This window comes from Pristiophorus japonicus, chromosome 5 (assembly GCF_044704955.1).
Source record: "Pristiophorus japonicus isolate sPriJap1 chromosome 5, sPriJap1.hap1, whole genome shotgun sequence".
Lineage (NCBI taxonomy): Eukaryota > Metazoa > Chordata > Chondrichthyes > Pristiophoridae > Pristiophorus > Pristiophorus japonicus.
Window position 1 is genome coordinate 71,652,317 of NC_091981.1, and position 18,134 is coordinate 71,670,450.

The window sequence follows — 18,134 nt, forward strand, 5'->3', positions numbered from 1 at the left end:
AGTCAGCCTCTGCCTATACACACTGTGTCATAGGCAGTGCCCCTTGTGAGCTGCAGCCCTACATAAGAACATAAGAAATAGGAGCAGGAGTAGGCCATACGGTCCCTCGAGCCTGCTCCGCTATTTAATACGATCATGGCTTATCCGATCATGACCCTCTGCTTCTCCCCTCTCTGCTGCACTCCTCTCAACAGATGTTGGAGTGGACAAGGGAGAACCAGTGATGTGGTGTATTTGGACTTTTAAAAGGCTTTTGACAAGGTCCCACACAAGAGATTGTTGTGCAAAATCAAAGGACATGGTATGGGGGTAATGTATTGACGTGTATAGAGAACTGGTTGGCAGACAGGAAGCAAAGAGTAGGAATAAATTGGTCCTTTTGGGAGTCAGTAATTAGTGGAGTGCCGCAAGGCTCAGTGCTGGGATCCCAGCTCTTTACAATATACATTAATGATTTAGATGATGGAATTGAGTGTAATATCTCCAAGTTTGCAGATGACACTAAATTGGGTGGCGGTGAGGAGGATGCTAAGAGGCTGCAGGTTGACTTGGACAGGTTAGGCAAGTGGGCAAATACATGACAGATGCGGTATAATGTGGATAAATGTGAGGTTATCCACTTTGGGGGCAAAAACACGGAGGCAGAATATTATCTGAATGGCAGCAGATTAGGAAAAGGGGAGGTGCAGCGAGACCTGGGTGTCATGGTTCATCAGTCATTGAAAGGTGGCATGCAGGTACAGCAGGCGGTGAAGAAGGCAAATGGTATGTTGGCCTTCATAGCTAGGGAATTTGAGTATAGGAGCAGGGAGGTCTTACTGCAGTTGTACAGGGCCTTGGTGAGGCCTCACCTGGAATATTGTGTTCAGTTTTGGTCTCCTAATCTGAGGAAGGATGTTCTTGCTGTTGAGGGAGTGCAGTGAAGGTTCACCAGACTGATTCCAGGGATGGCTGGACTGACGTGAGGAGAGACTGGATCAACTGGGCCTTTATACACGAGTTTAGAAGGATGAGAGGGGATCTCATAGAAACATATAAGATTCTGACGGGACTGGACAGGTTAGATGCGGCAAGAATGTTCCCGATATTGGGAAAGTCCAGAACCAGAGGACACAGTCTTAGAATGAGGGACAGGCCATTTAAGACTGAGATGAGGAGAAACTTCTTCACTGAGTTGTTAACCTGTGGAATTCCCTGCTACAGAGTGTTGATGCCAGTTCATTGGATATATTCAAGAGGGAGTTAGATATGGCCCTTATGGCTAAATGGATCAAGGGGTATGGAGAGAAAGCAGGAAAGGGGTACTGAAGGAATGATCAGCCATGATCTCATTGAATGGTGGTGCAGGCTCGAATGGCCTACTCCTGCACCCATTTTCTATGTTTCAACAGCAGGTTGCTGCTGCTGGTGCTCGTCATATTACTCCCCCTGAGTTCCAATGTAAGGCAGCCAAAGCACCACCTATCCTGATAATTCAGAAAGTAAACTCAGCAATACTGTGGACAAACACTTCCCACAAAGACTCTTGACAGATCCCCTGCATCCCTGGTGGAGAGTTGGGCTCAGCGAATGCCCATGAAATTCCTATGCCTGGTAAAAGCAGGCATAAGGCCACCTTTTACCAGTGTAAGAGTGAAAATAAATATTAAATGATTAAACAAATTTATTTTAATATTCAAAAACTTGTAAAATAAGTATTTTTGGCTCCTTGAAAAATGATTAAATTTTTTAAAAAAGTAAAATTTATTTTAAATGTTTAAGTTGTATTTGAATTAATTTAAAACTTAGTTTTTTTTATTTCAGTGCCGTAAAAATGTATTTTTTGGGTAATTTCTATTAAGCTTATGGGGAGTCTGTACATAAATGGAATCCCCATAAGCACAATGGGAATCCCCTTTCTGATTGGTTGGGCAGGCCCATGTGATCCCAGGGATGCTGACAAGCCGCTTACACCCCAGGGATACGTGAGCCTCTATGCCTAGAGGCCCAGTAGCACAAGTCTCCATGGATCCAGGACCATCAGTAGATTCGTAGATTTCCATGAGTTTTAATTAGTCCCCACAATTGCTGTTATGTTCTCACCTTGCTTTCACTGGCAAGTTTCAGGAAACCTGTGCATGCACCGTTCAATTCAAAAGTATGTTAAAATATTGCTCCAATTATTAAATTGATTTCTGGGATGAGAGGGTTGTCCTATGAGGAGAGACTGAGTCGAATAGGCTCCTTGGCATTGGGAAGAATGTGAGCTGATCACATTAAAACATTTAAACTTCACAGTGTAGATGCTGAGAGGTGGTTTCCCCTGGGGTCATAGTCTCAGCAAAAGGGGTTGGCCATTTAAGATGGAGTTGAGAAATGTCTTCTGAGGGTTGTGAATCTTTGGAATTCTCAACCCCAGCAGTTTGTGGATGCTCAGTTGTTGAGTAATGCAAGACTGAGATCGATAGATTTTTGGACACTAAGGGAATCCAGGGATATGGGATAGGGTGGGCAAGTTGAGTTGTGGTGGATCAGTCATATTGAATGGTGGAGCAGGCTCAATGGACCATATAGCCTACTTCTGCTCTTATTTCTTCTGTTCAATTGAGCGATTAGTATATGTTAATAGGCAACCTGCCTCTCATAGAAACATAGAAAATAGGTGCAGGAGTAGGCCATTCGGCTCTTCGAGCCTGCACCACCATTCAATAAGATCATGGCTGATCATTCCCTCAGTACCCCTTTCCTGCTTTCTCTCCATACCCCTTGATCCCTTTAGCCGTAAGGGCCATATCTAACTCCCTCTTCAATATATCCAATGAACTGGCATCAACAACTCTCTGCAATAGGGAATTCCACAGGCTTTGCGCGCGTGTAGCCTAATGCGCTCCCAGTTAAATACAGAAGTTGGCGGGTTGGAACAGGCTTCCTGGCATTCACATTTTTAAAGCAATTATCCCCCTGCCTGCACCCAAATCTCCTCACTCCTCCAGGTAAAAATTCACCCCCCGGCCCCCCCACAAAGAGTAAATCTGTTTCTTGGATTGACCAGATGTTACTGGTGATGTGTCCTAGGAATTTAGGATCCTCATTTTCCATATACATAAATGATTTGGATGTCAGTGTGTGCGAAAATGAATCTAAACTGGCTTGATTTTAGCTTTGGAATAGATCTTGCTTTCAATAATTAGTCATGAGTTTTAACAAGGTAGTCATAAACTTGTCCTAAGCTTAACTGAATACCAATTTTTTTAAGTTGGTGGTTTCTAACAAAGGGTATTAAAATAGACTTGTTAGCAAAATTGAAGTCCATAAGATTAAAGGGGCAGTGGTTGCATGGATATGAAATTGGCTAAAGGACAGAAACCAGGCAGCAGTCGTGAATGGTTGATTGTTTTTTAGACTGAATGGGAGTGTGCAGCGGTGTGCACCAGAGGTCGCTGTTGGGGCCACTGCTCTTTCTGATGTATTTTCACAGAAGTGCGAAGTGATTCATTTTGGTAGGAAGGATGAGGAGAGGCAGCATAAACTAAATGGTACAATTTTAAAGTTGGTGCAGGAAGAGACAGACCTGGGGGTGTACGTACACAAGGCTGTGAAAGTGGCAGGACAAGTTGAAAAGGCTGTTTTTTAAAAAAAACACGAGCGATTAATGAAATAAAATATTTGAGATGGGAGAGCAGGCGATGTGTTGTAGCTGTTGCATTTGGGAGCTGCTGGACACCATTGAGGTCCACGGCGACCACATCTGCAGCAAGTGTTTGTGACTATGGTGTGACAATGAGTGAGACAGGTATGGGGACCCGGGGGTAGTGATGGAGGAGTCTCGGCGCTTGCTCTTGTCCAATGGGTATGAGGTTCTTGCACTCTGTGGACGAGGGCAGGGACTGCAGGGAGGATGAGCAAACTGACCACAGAACCGTGGTACAGGGAGCCATTCAAGTGGCGGGGGGGGGGCGGGGGAGTGGAGAAAGAGTAAAAAGAAATGTTGTAGTGGCAGGGGACAGTATAGTTAGGGGGATCGATACTGTTTTCTGCACCTGAGAGTGAGAGTCCCGAAGGCTGTGTTGCCTGCTTGCCTGTCTGCCAGGGTTAAGGACATCTCCTCTGGGCTGGAGAGGAACTTGGAGTGGGAAGGGGAAGATCCAGTTGTTGTGGTCCAGGTGGGTACCAATGAGATAGGTAGAACAAAGAAAGAGGTTCTGCTGAGGGAGTATGAGCAGTTAGGGGCCAAATTAATTAGCAGAACTGTTATGTCTGTAATGCACTTATGAATGAATATGTTGTACTCAAACTGCATATATAACATCACTCTTCCCCCCCCCCCCCCCCAAGTCCTTTGTGCTGAATACCTTTGTGTTCTGGCTTAGATCTCCTCAGACTTAAGTCCCAAATAGCCCTTGCACCTTGGTTGTGCTTTGGCTTGGCTCTCTCCCTGTTAACCCCCAATTCCTTTTGCCACAACGTTGGGTAGTGGTTACCAGTTTGGATGATGCAGTGGAGGTTCCAGTGGGTTCTGGGTGTGATCCATGTGTGTATCCATGGCTACATACATCCATTACCCCCCCTCCCCCCACAGCGAGGTCATGCAGCAGGCCCGTTACATTAACATACAGGATCAGACACCGTGTAATTACAAAGAAAGGAAGTTAGTTTGTATCGTGACACATTCGTTAAGTTTTGCGGTTGTGTGCCAGGATTGGGTAGATAGATTGCATTCATGGTTCAGTCATGGTAAGTACTGAGTTAGCTGTACAGGTGTACAGGTATGCGAGGACGCAGGTTCCAGAGCAACCGGACGGGATCCTAGTCTTTTGATTCTGTGCCCCCTGCTAGCGGGGTGAGCTTGGTTCGCTCGTCTAGCCAGGACTCTCAGCCTTTGCCATTGCCTAGTGGTGGGCAGACCCACAGATGTGTGTGGCCTCCCTGTCCTCCTTTGAGGGCTGCAGAATCTTCTGCCTGCTGTCTAACAGTGTTGGAAACCTGGCTGTTCCAGGTCCCATTTGGGGAACTCGGTTCTGACCTTTCGCTCCCGGACATGGCCGAGGTAGCGACTGGGTCTGGGGGCTGCGCCGTCTCCACCCGGGTGGTGGGCAACGGTGGCCAACTGCGCGTATTGGAGCTGTTTTCATTTCCAGGTCTGTGGCGAATAGTGCCATCGGGTGCCTGCAGTGTGGGATACACCCTGGGGCAGGGTATCAGGATCAGTGCCTTCACCCTCCTGAGGTCGCTTGCTACTTTTGGCGACACTCTATTCCCGACATCTCGCAACAACATTTTGTTCTTTACATTCGGAATAGTACCGGCATATCTCAACAACATTTTGTTCACAGTCTGAATTGGTTCGTTTCATTGATTGCCATGCATACAATGTCTCTAAGTTCAGTTGGTTGCAGGTCTCCTTTAAGAAAAACCTGCTGGCTTTACCCCAATCGAATCCTTTGTTAGACACCACGTGTTGGTCCCTCAGCATTGCACCTCATGATATGGCCGCGGCCATTTTTTTCAGCCATGCTGCACCTCGCTGCAGCAGGGATGCCATCTTGCCTCTGGCCTCAAGGTTGATTGCCTTGATCCTTCTCTCCCACGTTTCTGCCACAAGCTGGAACAGTGCCTGTGAATTCGATCTTACTCCCCAGGAGTCCTGCCACTGGAGCCGGGAAGGTACTTTTTAGGTCGTTCCGGTTGGATCATTGCCACGCAGTTGTGATGGATGGTCTGTGCCTCAGGTGCTGCGCTGGTCTGTTCTCTGGTGTCTGGCCCAAGCAAAGGTGAGGTTTTGCTCTGCCTCTGAGCACAGGCGACATCGATTTCTGGAGTGAAGAGGTCTTCCCATTTCCACTGGATCTTCCCCATCCACCTTCTTCCGAGTAGCATTGGACCATCACCTGCAACAATCCACGGAAGTAATCTGTGCACCATGCCATTATGGATTACACTTGTATCCGCACTACCAAGGACTGAGATCAGCTCCTTGGTGTAGGTGCCCAACTTTTCCTGTACTGGAACCAGCTCGGCTCGTTTTTTGTTCCATAGCTCCTCAAACGCATCCTGGCTCATCACTGACTGGCTCGCTCCCGTGTCCACTTCCATGAAGACTGGAATGCCGTTTATCTTGACTTCCATCTTCACTGGAGGACAATTGGTGGTGCAGGTATACACTCCATACACTTCTTGGGGCTGAGCTGCCTCTCTGGCCAAATCATCACCAAATCTGGATTCAAAATCATCTAACGACTCCTCTGCTAGACAGTGAGTCGTATTTCTTTTAAGCATTCGCTGGAGATTGCCCTTCGTGTTACAGGCTTTGCATACATACTCAGCAAACTGGTGAGCCCTATGGTTTCCTCCGCAACGCCAGCATGGTGCTATACTCGATTAGCACCCCGCAGCGGACTCTGAATTCTGGAACCCTGAGGTCTGTGCTCTCTGCCCTGGGCAGAGCCACGTTCTACAGTCTTTTCTGTGTACAGTACTATCCGGGTTTGAGTCCACAGGATGAATAATTTGCTTGGTGTTGCAGGTCGAGGTCATGAATGCCTGACTGATGCTGATGGCCTTCTGCAGGTTGACTGTGGTGTCGGCAGATAATAGCTTGTGAAGGAGGCCCTCGTGGCCAATTCCCATAATGAAGATGTCTTGTAATGCTTCGTTGAGGGGCATTCCGAAATCTCTGTGCCGCAAGTCTCCTGAGGTCGGCAGCATATTTTGCAATTTCCTGGTCCTCAGGTCTGCGGTGAGTGTAGAATCTGTGAGGATGCTGTTTTGGTTTTAGTTGGTCAATAATTAGTTCAGTCAGCTCATCGTATGTCTTATCCTTGGCCTGCGTGGGTGCCAGCAAGTCCCTGACGAGGCGGTAGACCTCAGGCCTACAACTGGTCAGCAGTTCTCTGCCAACGTGTCCGTCTCCCCTGCCAGGTCGTTTGCCACGAAATATTGCTCTAGACTTTCCGTGAAGGCATCCTAATCATCACCCTCTGCGAAGTCTTTGTGTGCCAAAGGTAGCCATAATCATGTGAAAGTCTGTATTCTCGTCCCCAGTTATGTCTGTAATGAACTTATGAATGACTCCACGAGGCAATGTGTTGGACTCAAACTGTAGTGACCTTGGTCCTTTATTCGTAACTCCAGAGTGAGGCACAAGCATAGTGGGCAGCCTTTTATGCTGGACCCTGCACACCTATGCAGGTGACCCTCAGGTCTCCCACCACAGTGCCCTCTGGTGGACAGCCTCTGCCACAGGGCAGGAAATCCCGGTCTCCACCAATTGCACCCACCAGTGGTGTTAGCATAGTTGTATATACACACTAAACCTTATTGACAGTACATCAGGTAACAAGTCTCCATCTTATGCAACTACACACTGAGTATATCTATAGTCTGCATCTATAACAAGAATTGCAAAGGTAAGCATAGAAAATAGGTGCAGGAGTAGGCCATTCAGCCCTTCGAGCCTGCACCACCATTCAATATGATCAGGCTGATCATACAACTTCAATACCCCATTCGTGCTTTCTCTCCATACCCCTTGATCCCTTTAGCCGTAAGGGCCACATCTAACTCCCTTTTGAATATATCTAACGAACTGGCCTTAACAACTTTCTGTGGTAGAGAATTCCACAGGTTTACAATTCTGAGTGAAGAAGTTTCTCCTCGTCTCGGTCCTAAATGGCTTACCCGCCTTATCCTTAGACTTCCCCAACATCGGGAACATTCTTCCTGCATCTAACCTGTTCAATCCTGTCAGAATTTTATGTTTCTATGAGATCCCCTCTCATTCATCTAAATTCCAGTGAATATAAGCCTAGTTGATATCGTCATTCTTTCTTACGTCAGTTCTGCCATCCCGGGAATCAGTCTGGTGAACCATCGCTGCACTCCCTCAATAGCAAAAATGTTCTTAGATTAGGAGACCAAAACTGTACACAATATTCAAGGTGTGGCCTCACCAAGGCCCTGTACAAATTCAATAAAACTTCCCTGCTCCTATACTCAATTCCTCTCGCTATGAAGGCCAACATGCCATTTGCTTTCTTAACCGCCTGCTGTACCTGCATGCTTACCTTCAATGACTGATGTACCATGACATCCAGGTTTCATTGCATCTCCCTTTTTCATAATCTGTCACCATTCAGATAATCTGCCCTCCTGTTTTTGCCACCAAAGTGGATAACCTCACATTTATCCACATTATACTGCATCTGCCATGCATTTGCCCACTCACCTAACCTGTCCAAGTCACCCTGCAGCCTCTTAGCATCCTCCTCACAGCTCACACTGCCACCCAGCTTCATGTCATCTGCAAACTTGGAGTTATTACATTCAATTCCTTCGTCTAAATCATTAATGTATATTGTAAAGAGCTGGCGTCCCAGCACTGAATCATGCGGTACCCCACTAGTCACTGCCTGCCATTCTGAAAAGGACCAGTTTATTCCTACTCTTTGCTTCCTGTCTGCCAACCAGTTCTCTATCCACGTCAATACATTACCCCCAATACCATGTGCTTTAATTTTGCACTAATCTCTTGTGTGGGACCTTGTCAAAAGCCTTTTGAAAGTCCAAATACACCACATCCACTGGTTCTCCCTTGTCCACTCTACTAGTTACATCCTCAAAAAATTCTAGATTTTTCAAGCATGATTTCCCTTTCATAAATCCATGCTGACTTGGACCAATCCTGTCACTGCTTTCCAAATGCGCTGCTATTAAAACTTTAATAATTCATTCCAACATTTTCCCCATTACCGATGTCAGGCTAACCGGTCTATAATTCCCTGTTTTTTCTCCCTCCTTTTTAAAAAAAAAAAAAAAAAAAAAAATGGGGTTACATTAGCTACCCTCCAATCCATAGGAAATGATCCAGAGTCTATAGAATGTTGGAAAATGATCACCAATACATCCAATATTTCTAGGGCCACTTCCTTAAGTACTCTGGGATGCAGACTTACAGGCCCTGGGGATTTATCTGCCTTCAATCCCATCAATTTGCCTAACACAATTTCCTGACTAAGGATTTCCTTCGGTTCCTCCTTCTCTCTCGACCCTCGGTCCCCTCGTATTTCCGAACGATTATTTGTGTCTTCCTTAGTGAAGGCAGAACCAAAGTATTTGTTCAATTGGTCTTCCATTTGTTTGTTCCCCATTATAATTTCACCTGATTCTGACTGCAAGGAACCGACATTTGTCTTCACTAATCTTTTTCTCTGCAAAAGCTTCTATAGATGTGAAGTCAGTTTTTATGTTCCCTGCAAGCTTACACTCATACTCTCTTTTCCCCCTCCTAATTAAACCCTTTGTCTTCCTCTGCTGAATTCTAATTTTCTCCCAGTCCTCAGGTTTGCTTCTTTTTCTGGCCAATTTCTATGCCTTTTCCTTGGATTTAACACTATCCCTAATTTCCCTTGTTAGCCACGGTTGAGTCGAAATTTAAAAAGTCAGAGAAAGGAGAAGGCAATAGAGCAGAGTAGCGATAGGGGAAAATAATAACCAGAGTTAGGGACAGAATGTATAAAAATAAGTGTATCTATATGTGGGGTCAAAGCAGGGAAAAATGGTCAAGACAAAATGAATTTATTTGAATGCACACAGCATTTGTAACAAGATAGATGAGTTAACAGCATAAATAGATATAAATGGATATGATCTGATAGCCATTGCAGAGATGTGGTTGCAAGACGACCAAGGCTGGGAACTGAATATTCAGGGGTATTTGACAATTCGGAAGGATAGACAGAAAGGAAAAGGAGGTGGGGTAGCTCTGTTAATGCAGTAGTGAGAAATTATAATGGCTCAGAAGATCGAGATGTAGAATCAATTTGGGTGGAGATTCGAAATAATAAGGGGAGGAAGTCACTGATGGGAGTAGTCTATATAGGTCCCTTAACTGTAGCTATACTGATGGATAGAGTATAAATCAAGAAATAATAGAAGCTCAACTATTTACAATCTATATTAATGACTTGGATGAAGGGACCGAGTGTAATGTAGCCAAGTGCGCTGATGATTGCAGGGTGGGCAAGCAAGTTGTGAGGAGGCCACAAAGATACTGCAAAGGGAAATAAACAGGCAAGGTGAGTAGGCAAACATTTGGCAGATGGAGTATAAATTGGGAAAGTGTGAGGTTATCTATTTTGGCACGAAATAAAAAAGCAAATTATTATTTAAATGGAGGGAGATTACAAAATGCTGTGGTACAGAGGGACCTGGGAGTCCTTGTGCATGAAACACAAACTTAGTATGCAAGTAATCAGGAAGGCGAATGGAATGTTGGGGGCCAAATTTGGTGCAGGGTGTGCCCGCAGCTGCCAAGGATCCGCTGGAAATGTATGTTTTCTGGGCGATTCCTCCGGAACCGCCCATCTGCTGTCCAGGTTCCGCTGGGCGTGAGATTGGTTGCGGAGGGATCCACCAGCATGGCATCATGCCGCCCGCCCATGCCGGATGCTGCAAATTGGCCGTTTTGGTGAGGGATGCTGGCCTCAGATTAACTTGCCGCCCGCCAGAAGGACCGCTGGCAAAAAGCAGGTGGCAGGGGAAGGGCTCAGAGTGCTGCAGCGCTACACATCGCGGCTATGGTGCAGATACTGGACCATTGAATGGGACTGCTGGAAAACAGTTAGGTGGATGTTGCTTTGCTTTACTTGCTGATGGTCATGTTTAATTTGGATGTGATAAAAGCGTCTAAAATGTGTCTAGGCTGAAGGAAACTTTTTTTCTTTGACCTTGCTGAAAGACCTTCATTGAGAAGCCCAATGGCAAAGGCAAAATAAATATGAATAAGTGAAAAGTCACATTTTGTCCAGCCAAGCTGATTGATTAATTCTGTGACACAGTCCTTCAAGAAGTTCCTAGGGAAGCACTACATATAACATAGAGGGTGAGGGGGTTAAGGTTAGAATGATCTATTGGAAGCCTGAGACAGCTGCAGACTCTGACAACATTTGTATGGGAGGAAAAGGGTATAAAGTTACAGCTATTCGACTTTAGGGGCAGCTTGATTACAGACCAAACTGAGGAAGGACTACTGTCAATAGAACACAGCAAGAGACAAGCGCCGCGGTGAATCAGTGGTCTACTGTTGAGGTTTCAACGACTAGACAGTCACTGTTCCTGCTCCTGGAGCTCGAGGGACCTTCTCCCTCCACATTCCCGATGCCATCTCTTGCCTCATCACCTCAATGGTCTCGGTTGTGCACTCCAACACAGTGATGAGCTGGCCTATCTTATCATCCTGCTGCTGGATGAAGGTGGCCATGCTGACCGCTATCCCAGTCATGGTCTGGAGTATATGGCGAGCAGCCTGCACGCTTGTCCGTGATAACTGGACCATCTCCAGAATTGCAGAGAGCCGTGGTGGATCCTCGGGTGGATGCTTGCTCCTGGTGGATTCTGGCGCCTTGCGTGCCTTCGTGCCATGGCTTCTGCGCTTGGTTGAGCTTGCCAGAATGGAGTCCATTCCAAACCCCAGGAACTCTGAGGCCGATGCCGAGGTTTTGCTGACATCTGGCTCACATGGCAGGAGGCTGCTGTCATCATGTCCTGCTCCTGGAGCTCGAGGGACCTTCTCCCTTCTCCCTTCATACTCCTCCTCCTTCATGGCTCAGGGTGGTGGAGGTTTGCCATGACCATCACGGGTGAGATCTTTGTACCTATGCGCCACCTCTATCATGAGCTGCTCCAATTCCTGCTCATTAAACCATGGAGCTCTGGGCCTGGGTTTGATAGTCTTCATTGTTGCTTTCTGGCCACTCACCATCAATGATGAAACGACTGGCTGCTCAACAGTTTGTGCCTCAATTTCTCTGACTGCCCCTTCTGCAACACAGACTGCCCCCTCTGCAATTTCCAACTCTCCAACCTCCTTCTCTCTCTCCTCGCGCCATCGCTGCCTCCTCCCACCTCCGGCAACAGAGATTGGTAGGGGGAAGCGGCGAGAGATTGAGGAGGGAGGAGCAAGCGAGAGACTGGGTGGGTGGGGTGGGGGAGGGGAGTGAGAGATTTGTGGGGGGTGGGGAAGCGAGAGAAAAATTTGGGGGGGCAGAGAGAGCGCGAGAGATTTGGGGGGCAGAGAGAGCGCGAGAGATTTGGGGGGCAGAGAGAGCGCGAGAGATTTGGGGGGGGGCGGAAGGAGCGCGAGAGATTTGGTGGGGGGGAGGAGGGGGAGCGCGAGATTTGCGGGGGGGGAGGAGCGGGAGCGTGAGATTTTGGGGGGAGCAAGATTGGAGGGGGAGTGACAGAGATGGGGTTGGGGAGGAGAGGAGCGAGGGAGAGACGGGTGGGGGGTCAATACTGGAGGAGTGAGCGAGAGAGACGACGAGGGGGGGTGGGTAGAAGCGAGAGAGAGACGGTGGGGGGGGCGGGGTGAGGAGGAGCGGGAGTGTGTCTGGGGGTGGGGGAAGGAGCGAGCAAGAGACTGGGTTCAGGCGGAGGAGCGAAAGAGAGACTGGCAGCGGGCAGAGGATCGGTGTGGGGGGGAGGTTGGTAGGAGGAGTGAGAGACAGACTGGGGGGTGGGGAGGAGCAAGAGATTTGGCAGGAGCAAGAGCGAGAGAGACTGGGTAGGAGGGAGAGATGGAGGGAGGGGGAGAGAGACTGGGGGAAGCCAGGGGGAGAGACTGGGGGAAGCGGGGTGGGGGGGGTGAAGAGAGACTGGGGGAAGCGGGAGGGAGATTGGGCGGGAGCGGGAGAGGGGTGGGGGGAAGCCCCCTCTGCTCTCACGTCCCCTCTGCTCTTGCGCCCCCTCATCCGATCTTTCCTTACCCCCCCTGCCCGGCAACAGAGCTTGGTGGGGGGAAGCGAAGAGAGATTGAGGAGGGATGAGCGAGCGAGAAATTGGGTTGGGGTGGCGACGAGCGAGGGAGAGACTGGCGGTTGGGGGGAAGCGAGAAAGATTTGGGGGGTTAGGGAGAGAGACGGAGATTGTGGGGGTGGTTGGTAGGAGCGAGAGAGAGATGAGGGGGAGGGAGAGTGAGATGGTGGGGGGACGAGGGGGAGGGAAGGGGGGGGAGAGATTGTAGGGGGTAGATGGGGAGAGCGATTGGGGGAGGGGGGAGTGGGGAGTGGGAATGAGATGGGTGGGGGGAGAGATTGGAGGGGGAGTGACAGATTGGTGGGGGGTGGGGAGGAGAGGAGCGAGAGAGAGACTGGGGGAGATGGAGGGAGATTGACTCGGTGAGTGGGGAGTAGCAGGAGAGAGATTGGGGGGGGGAGCGGGAGGGAGGTGGGGGGAGAGAGAGATTGGTGGGGGGAAGCGGGAGAGAGATGGGGGAGGGGCGAGCGATAGACTGGGTGGGAGGGTGGAGTAAGAGTGAGAGAAATATTTGGGGGGAGGGAGCGAGAGAGAGATTGGGGGGAGTGGAGGGCGGGAGCGAGAGATTTGGCGGGGGGCGGGAGCGAGAGAGAGAGCTATATTGATGGGGAAGGGGGAACGAGAAGCAAGAAATTGGGAGGTGGAGGAAGCGGGAGAGAGATTGGGGGGGTGGGTTGTGATTGGGGGTGGGGAGGAGAGTGCGAGATTGGAGGCTGTGGGGGTGGGAGGAGAGAGAGAGATTGGGGTGGTGTGAGGAGAGTGAGATTGGAGGGGTGGGTGGAGCGAGAGATTGGGGGGCAGCGGGAGTGTGATTGGAAGGAGGGGGGAGGAGCATGCAAGATTGGGGGAGGAGCAAGAGGGGGATTGAGGGGGGGGTGGGAGGAGAGTGAGATGGGGGTGGGGGATGGGAGGAGAGTGAGATGGGGTGGGGTGGGGAGGAGCGAGACGGGTGGGGGTGGGAGTTGGGAGCAGCGAGAGGGCGGTTTGGAGGGGGGAGTGAGATTGTGGGAGTGAGAGAGATGGGTGGAGCATGAGATTGAAAGGAGGGGGAAGATTTGGTGGGAAGGAGTGGGAAGAGCGAGAGAGAGATGGGGAGGGGGAAGAGCGAGATTGAGACGGGGGAGGGGGAGGAGCGCGAGAGAGGGGGGAGGGGGAGGAGCGAGCAAGAGAGGAGGGGGAGGGGGAGGAGGGCGAGCGAGACGGGGGAGGGGGGCGAGCGAGCGAGACGGGGGAGGGGGAGGAGCGAGCGAGAGAGAGACGAGGGGGAGGAGCGAGCGAGAGAGAGACGTTGGGAGGGGCGAGCGAGAGACGAGGGGGAGGAGCGAGAGACAGACTGGGGTGAGGAGCGAGAGAGAGACTGGGGGGGGTGGAGGGAGGGGGAGGAGCGAGAGAGAGACTGGGGAGGAGCGAGAGAGACGGGGGGGTGGGTGGGGAGGAGTGAGAGAGAGACGGGGGGAGGGGGAGGAGCGAGAGACAGACTGGGGTGAGGAGCGAGAGAGAGACTGGGGGGGGTGGAGGGAGGGGGAGGAGCGAGAGAGAGACTGGGGAGGAGGGGGAGGAGCGAGAGAGACGGGGGGGTGGGTGGGGAGGAGTGAGAGAGAGACGGGGGGGGGAGGGAGCGAGAGAGAGAGAGACTGGGGTGGAGGGGGAGGAGCGAGAGATGGGTGGGGGGGGGAGGAGGGAAAGTGAAACCCGGGGGGTGGAGAGGGGTGGGCCGAGGGAGAGCGAGCGAGCAAGACAGACAGAGTGAGAGACTGAGAGGACTTGGATGAAGTAATAGAGTTGTGTAATTCAAGTTTCCAGTGGACAATAAGTTTGGTGGGTGCCAAATGTTACAAAGCGACAGATGAAGTAAATGGGCAAAATTTGGAGGCTGGAGCTCCATGTGGGGGAGTGAAACCATCCTCTTCGGATTTTAAAAAGTCAACTTGGAATATTTTCATCATGTTGTGACTAGGAATTGTGGAGGAACCAAAGGGATTTGGGTGTCCATGTACATAAATTATTAAAGGCTAGTGCATAAATATAAATATTAATCAAAAAGGCTTATGGAATGTTGACTTTTCCCCCAAGGATGTTGAAATATATGTAAGGAAATTATGTTTCAGATAGAGCCTCGGTCAGACCCCATCTTGAGTAGTGCATTCAGTTTTGTGCACTGAAGGCTTGTAAAGCTATATTGGCCTTGCATGGGGTTCTGTGCCGATTTACCAGAATGATAACAGGACTTGAAGGGTTAAATTAATGAGGCCAGGTTGCATAAACTTGATTTGTATTCCTTTGAGTTTAGAAGATGGAGGTGTTTAAAATGATAAAGGTATTCATAGAATCATAGAAATTTACAACACGAAAGGAGACCATTTCAGCCCATGTCCATGCCGGCCGACCAAGAGCTATCCAGCCTAATCCCACTTTCCAGCTCTTGGTCCGTAGCTCTGTCGATTACGGCACTTTAAGTACACCTCCAAGTATTTTTTAAATGTGGTGAGGCTTTCTGCCTCTACCCTTTCGGGCAGTGAGTTCCAGGCCCCCACTACCCTCTGGTTGAAGACATTTACACTTATATCTCCTCTAAACCTTCTATAATTTAATTGCTCTGTTTATATTGTTGAGCATGTTACTAAAAGCTTGTCGGGATCGTGAGGCTCACAATCATACTCAAGGGCATAGGGAAATGGCACCTATCTATACAGAAGCTGAAAAATCTAATGAGTAGGATAGCAAGAGTAAAAAAATATGTGCTTGAATGATACCAAGTTTGAAAAGTTAGAATTAAAACCTGGAAGAACTAGGGCTGTATTCACTGCATTAGAAAGCTGGGATCTAATAGCGCTCAAAATTATGGAAGGGTTTGAGAGGGAAGATATGAAAAGATTATTTCCACATTATTTATATGGTGAATAGATAACGAGTACAAATTTTGGATTAGCACTAGAAGCATAAAAGGGAGGTTAGAAGATTTTTTGCAAGCATGCAATATATTAGCAAAAGGGGCTATTGAAGCCGAGTCAATCACAACATTTAAGAGGGGATTAGATAATCACACAAAATATAATTAGAATATGGGTAAAGAAAGGACTATGGGATTAGATAATGGAGCTAGCAGAGGCACAACTGGGCTGCCTCCTTTGTTAAACTTTTAATGATTCTATCCTATTCATTCAATGGAAATTCACATTTGTGGTTTATGCCAAACATATCATTCCTCTGGTTTGAAAGAAAAATAATAGTCCACTGTTGGCTGTACATATTTCTATCTCCAGGAGAAATAATTGTAACATTGAAAAGTGAATATTGTATGCACTGAATTAGTTGATTTCAATTGGGCAGCAGCATTAAGGTCTCTAGAATTGGCAACAGCACTCCTAGACGAGGGAAGGGAAATCAGCAAGGAATTTCATTCCTCATCACCAGAATAAGTTACCTTCAGATTTTACTGCATGAGGTTCCAGGATTTTTTGTTTGCATTTTAGGGATCATATTCCACCATTGTCCTCTTCTATGTCAACAAAAAACCAGTTTTCTGTCTAGAAGATGCAAAACAGTTGTTTCCTGATAATCAAGCTTCATGGTGACTGAATAAGTTAAATTTTGTTTTTATTAGGTGGGATTCCAGTATTTGATATTTTGGGATTGCAACTGCCAGTGAACCAGTGGGGTCGCTGATCACTGTCCGTGACCCTTGCTGGATAAAGAATCTTTGGTGCTCTGAGCACCAAGAACATTGAGGGTCTCTCTGCAGTACCTTCCTGCAAATCTCCCCCCCCCAAAAAAAAATCTATTAAAATGCTAACATATCAAATACAGGAAGAAATAGGCTCATAGAATGTTTAAACACTGCATTCCCTTTTCTGACATTTTTAAATATTAGAATATTTTGATCCAGCAGTTATTTACAGCTATTAGGTTCTGGTTAATTTTACAGGTGGTTTCATATTCGCACAGGGCCCAGAAGCCCGGGCATTAAATCGACCCTGACTAGAATGCATGAGTTTGGTTGTTGAGCAAGGAAAAAATCAGACTTGATTAATACTTTCTGAAATAAGATGGCCTGCTAACAATCACTCTCTAGGTTCAGGTGACAGTACTGGAGGGCAGCTGGGTCACAATAGAACAATACCCCTGTAAAAGTCATTGCTATGGGTATGGCAATCAAGAACTATAATGTTTTTTTAATTGTTCTCTGGTGGTGCCTGATTTTATTTTGTAACTTTCTCCCAGCTGAAACTGTCAGAAAAAATCTGGAAATGGAGACATGCCTGCTGACTCCTCCAGATACACTGCAGGTAAGAATCTGTATTCCGGGCATTATTTTCTTCAAACATTAAAACCCTTGTTTGTTTCCTGGGCTCTATCGGTTATGGTGTTGGCCTGTACATTAACATGTGTGGTTTGGTCAGTGTCGTTAACTCATTGGCTACACACTGAGCAAAAGGAAATTTGAAGTCACATTCCTTCCATAGTTCAGCTGCTTAGATGATTATGCTCAATTCAGTAACCAGTGTGCACTGAGTTAGTTGATCTCAGCCAGGGTTCGAGGAGAGATGCTGTCGTTTGCCTCAGCAGCCCTATATTAATAAGGGGAAAGTTGATTTTTGGGGTTTCTGCCCCTGACTGCTATCCAATGGCCCACGTTAGAAGTGTGCATGAGGACAGGTTTGGGCTGCTGTACCCTGTGAATGAATAACCTGCAAATGCTCACTGTCTATCTTCACACACAAAGAATGGATCCTTGAGTGAGGCAATGGAGAAGTGACTGGTGCTTGTACTCAACAACTGAGTGCTCTTAGAGGAGAAAAATGGCAGAAAGGGGAAGAATGCAGAAAATGAACAATGGGTATTAAATTTAAAGTGTCATTGATTTTAGTTCACTAAATTATTAAACTGTGGAATGAAGACAGTAAATATCGTGTCATTTCTAAACTTAGATTCGTGAAAGATCTCTGAATTACTTATTGCTGATCTTAAACTCCAATTGGACAAGCAGGCTGAGTGCTTCAACATTAATATCTCCCTCAATGTGCCTGAATCACTGACACTGGATATCTGCAGGTTTCAGGGATCAGAAATTTCAGATTTGTAGCTATAAACAATTACAAGCTAGTTTTAAAATAATTGATTGAAACATATTTGAAATAAAACGGAAAATGCTTGAAATACTCAGCCGGTCAGGTAGCATCTGTAGAGAGAGAAACAGAGTTAATGTTTCAGGTCAATGACCTTTTGTCAGAACAGGAAAAAGTTAGAGATGTAACATGGAAATAAACAAAATAGGTGCAGGAGTAGGCTACTCGGCCCTTCGAGCCTGCACCACCATTCGATAAGATTATGGCTGATCATTCACC

General features: G+C 47.7%; 1 protein-coding gene across 2 annotated transcripts in view; it reads left to right on the plus strand.

Moving 5' to 3' along the window:
• Window positions 1-18,134, plus strand: part of LOC139263827 (synaptonemal complex protein 2-like) — a 288,907-nt gene that overhangs the window by 175,549 nt on the left and 95,224 nt on the right. For both annotated transcript variants that reach the window (XM_070879880.1, XM_070879881.1), the window contains exon 8: window positions 17,011-17,075. In XM_070879880.1, the coding sequence (XP_070735981.1) occupies window positions 17,011-17,075 (65 nt within the window). The remainder of the gene's footprint in view (window positions 1-17,010; window positions 17,076-18,134) is intronic.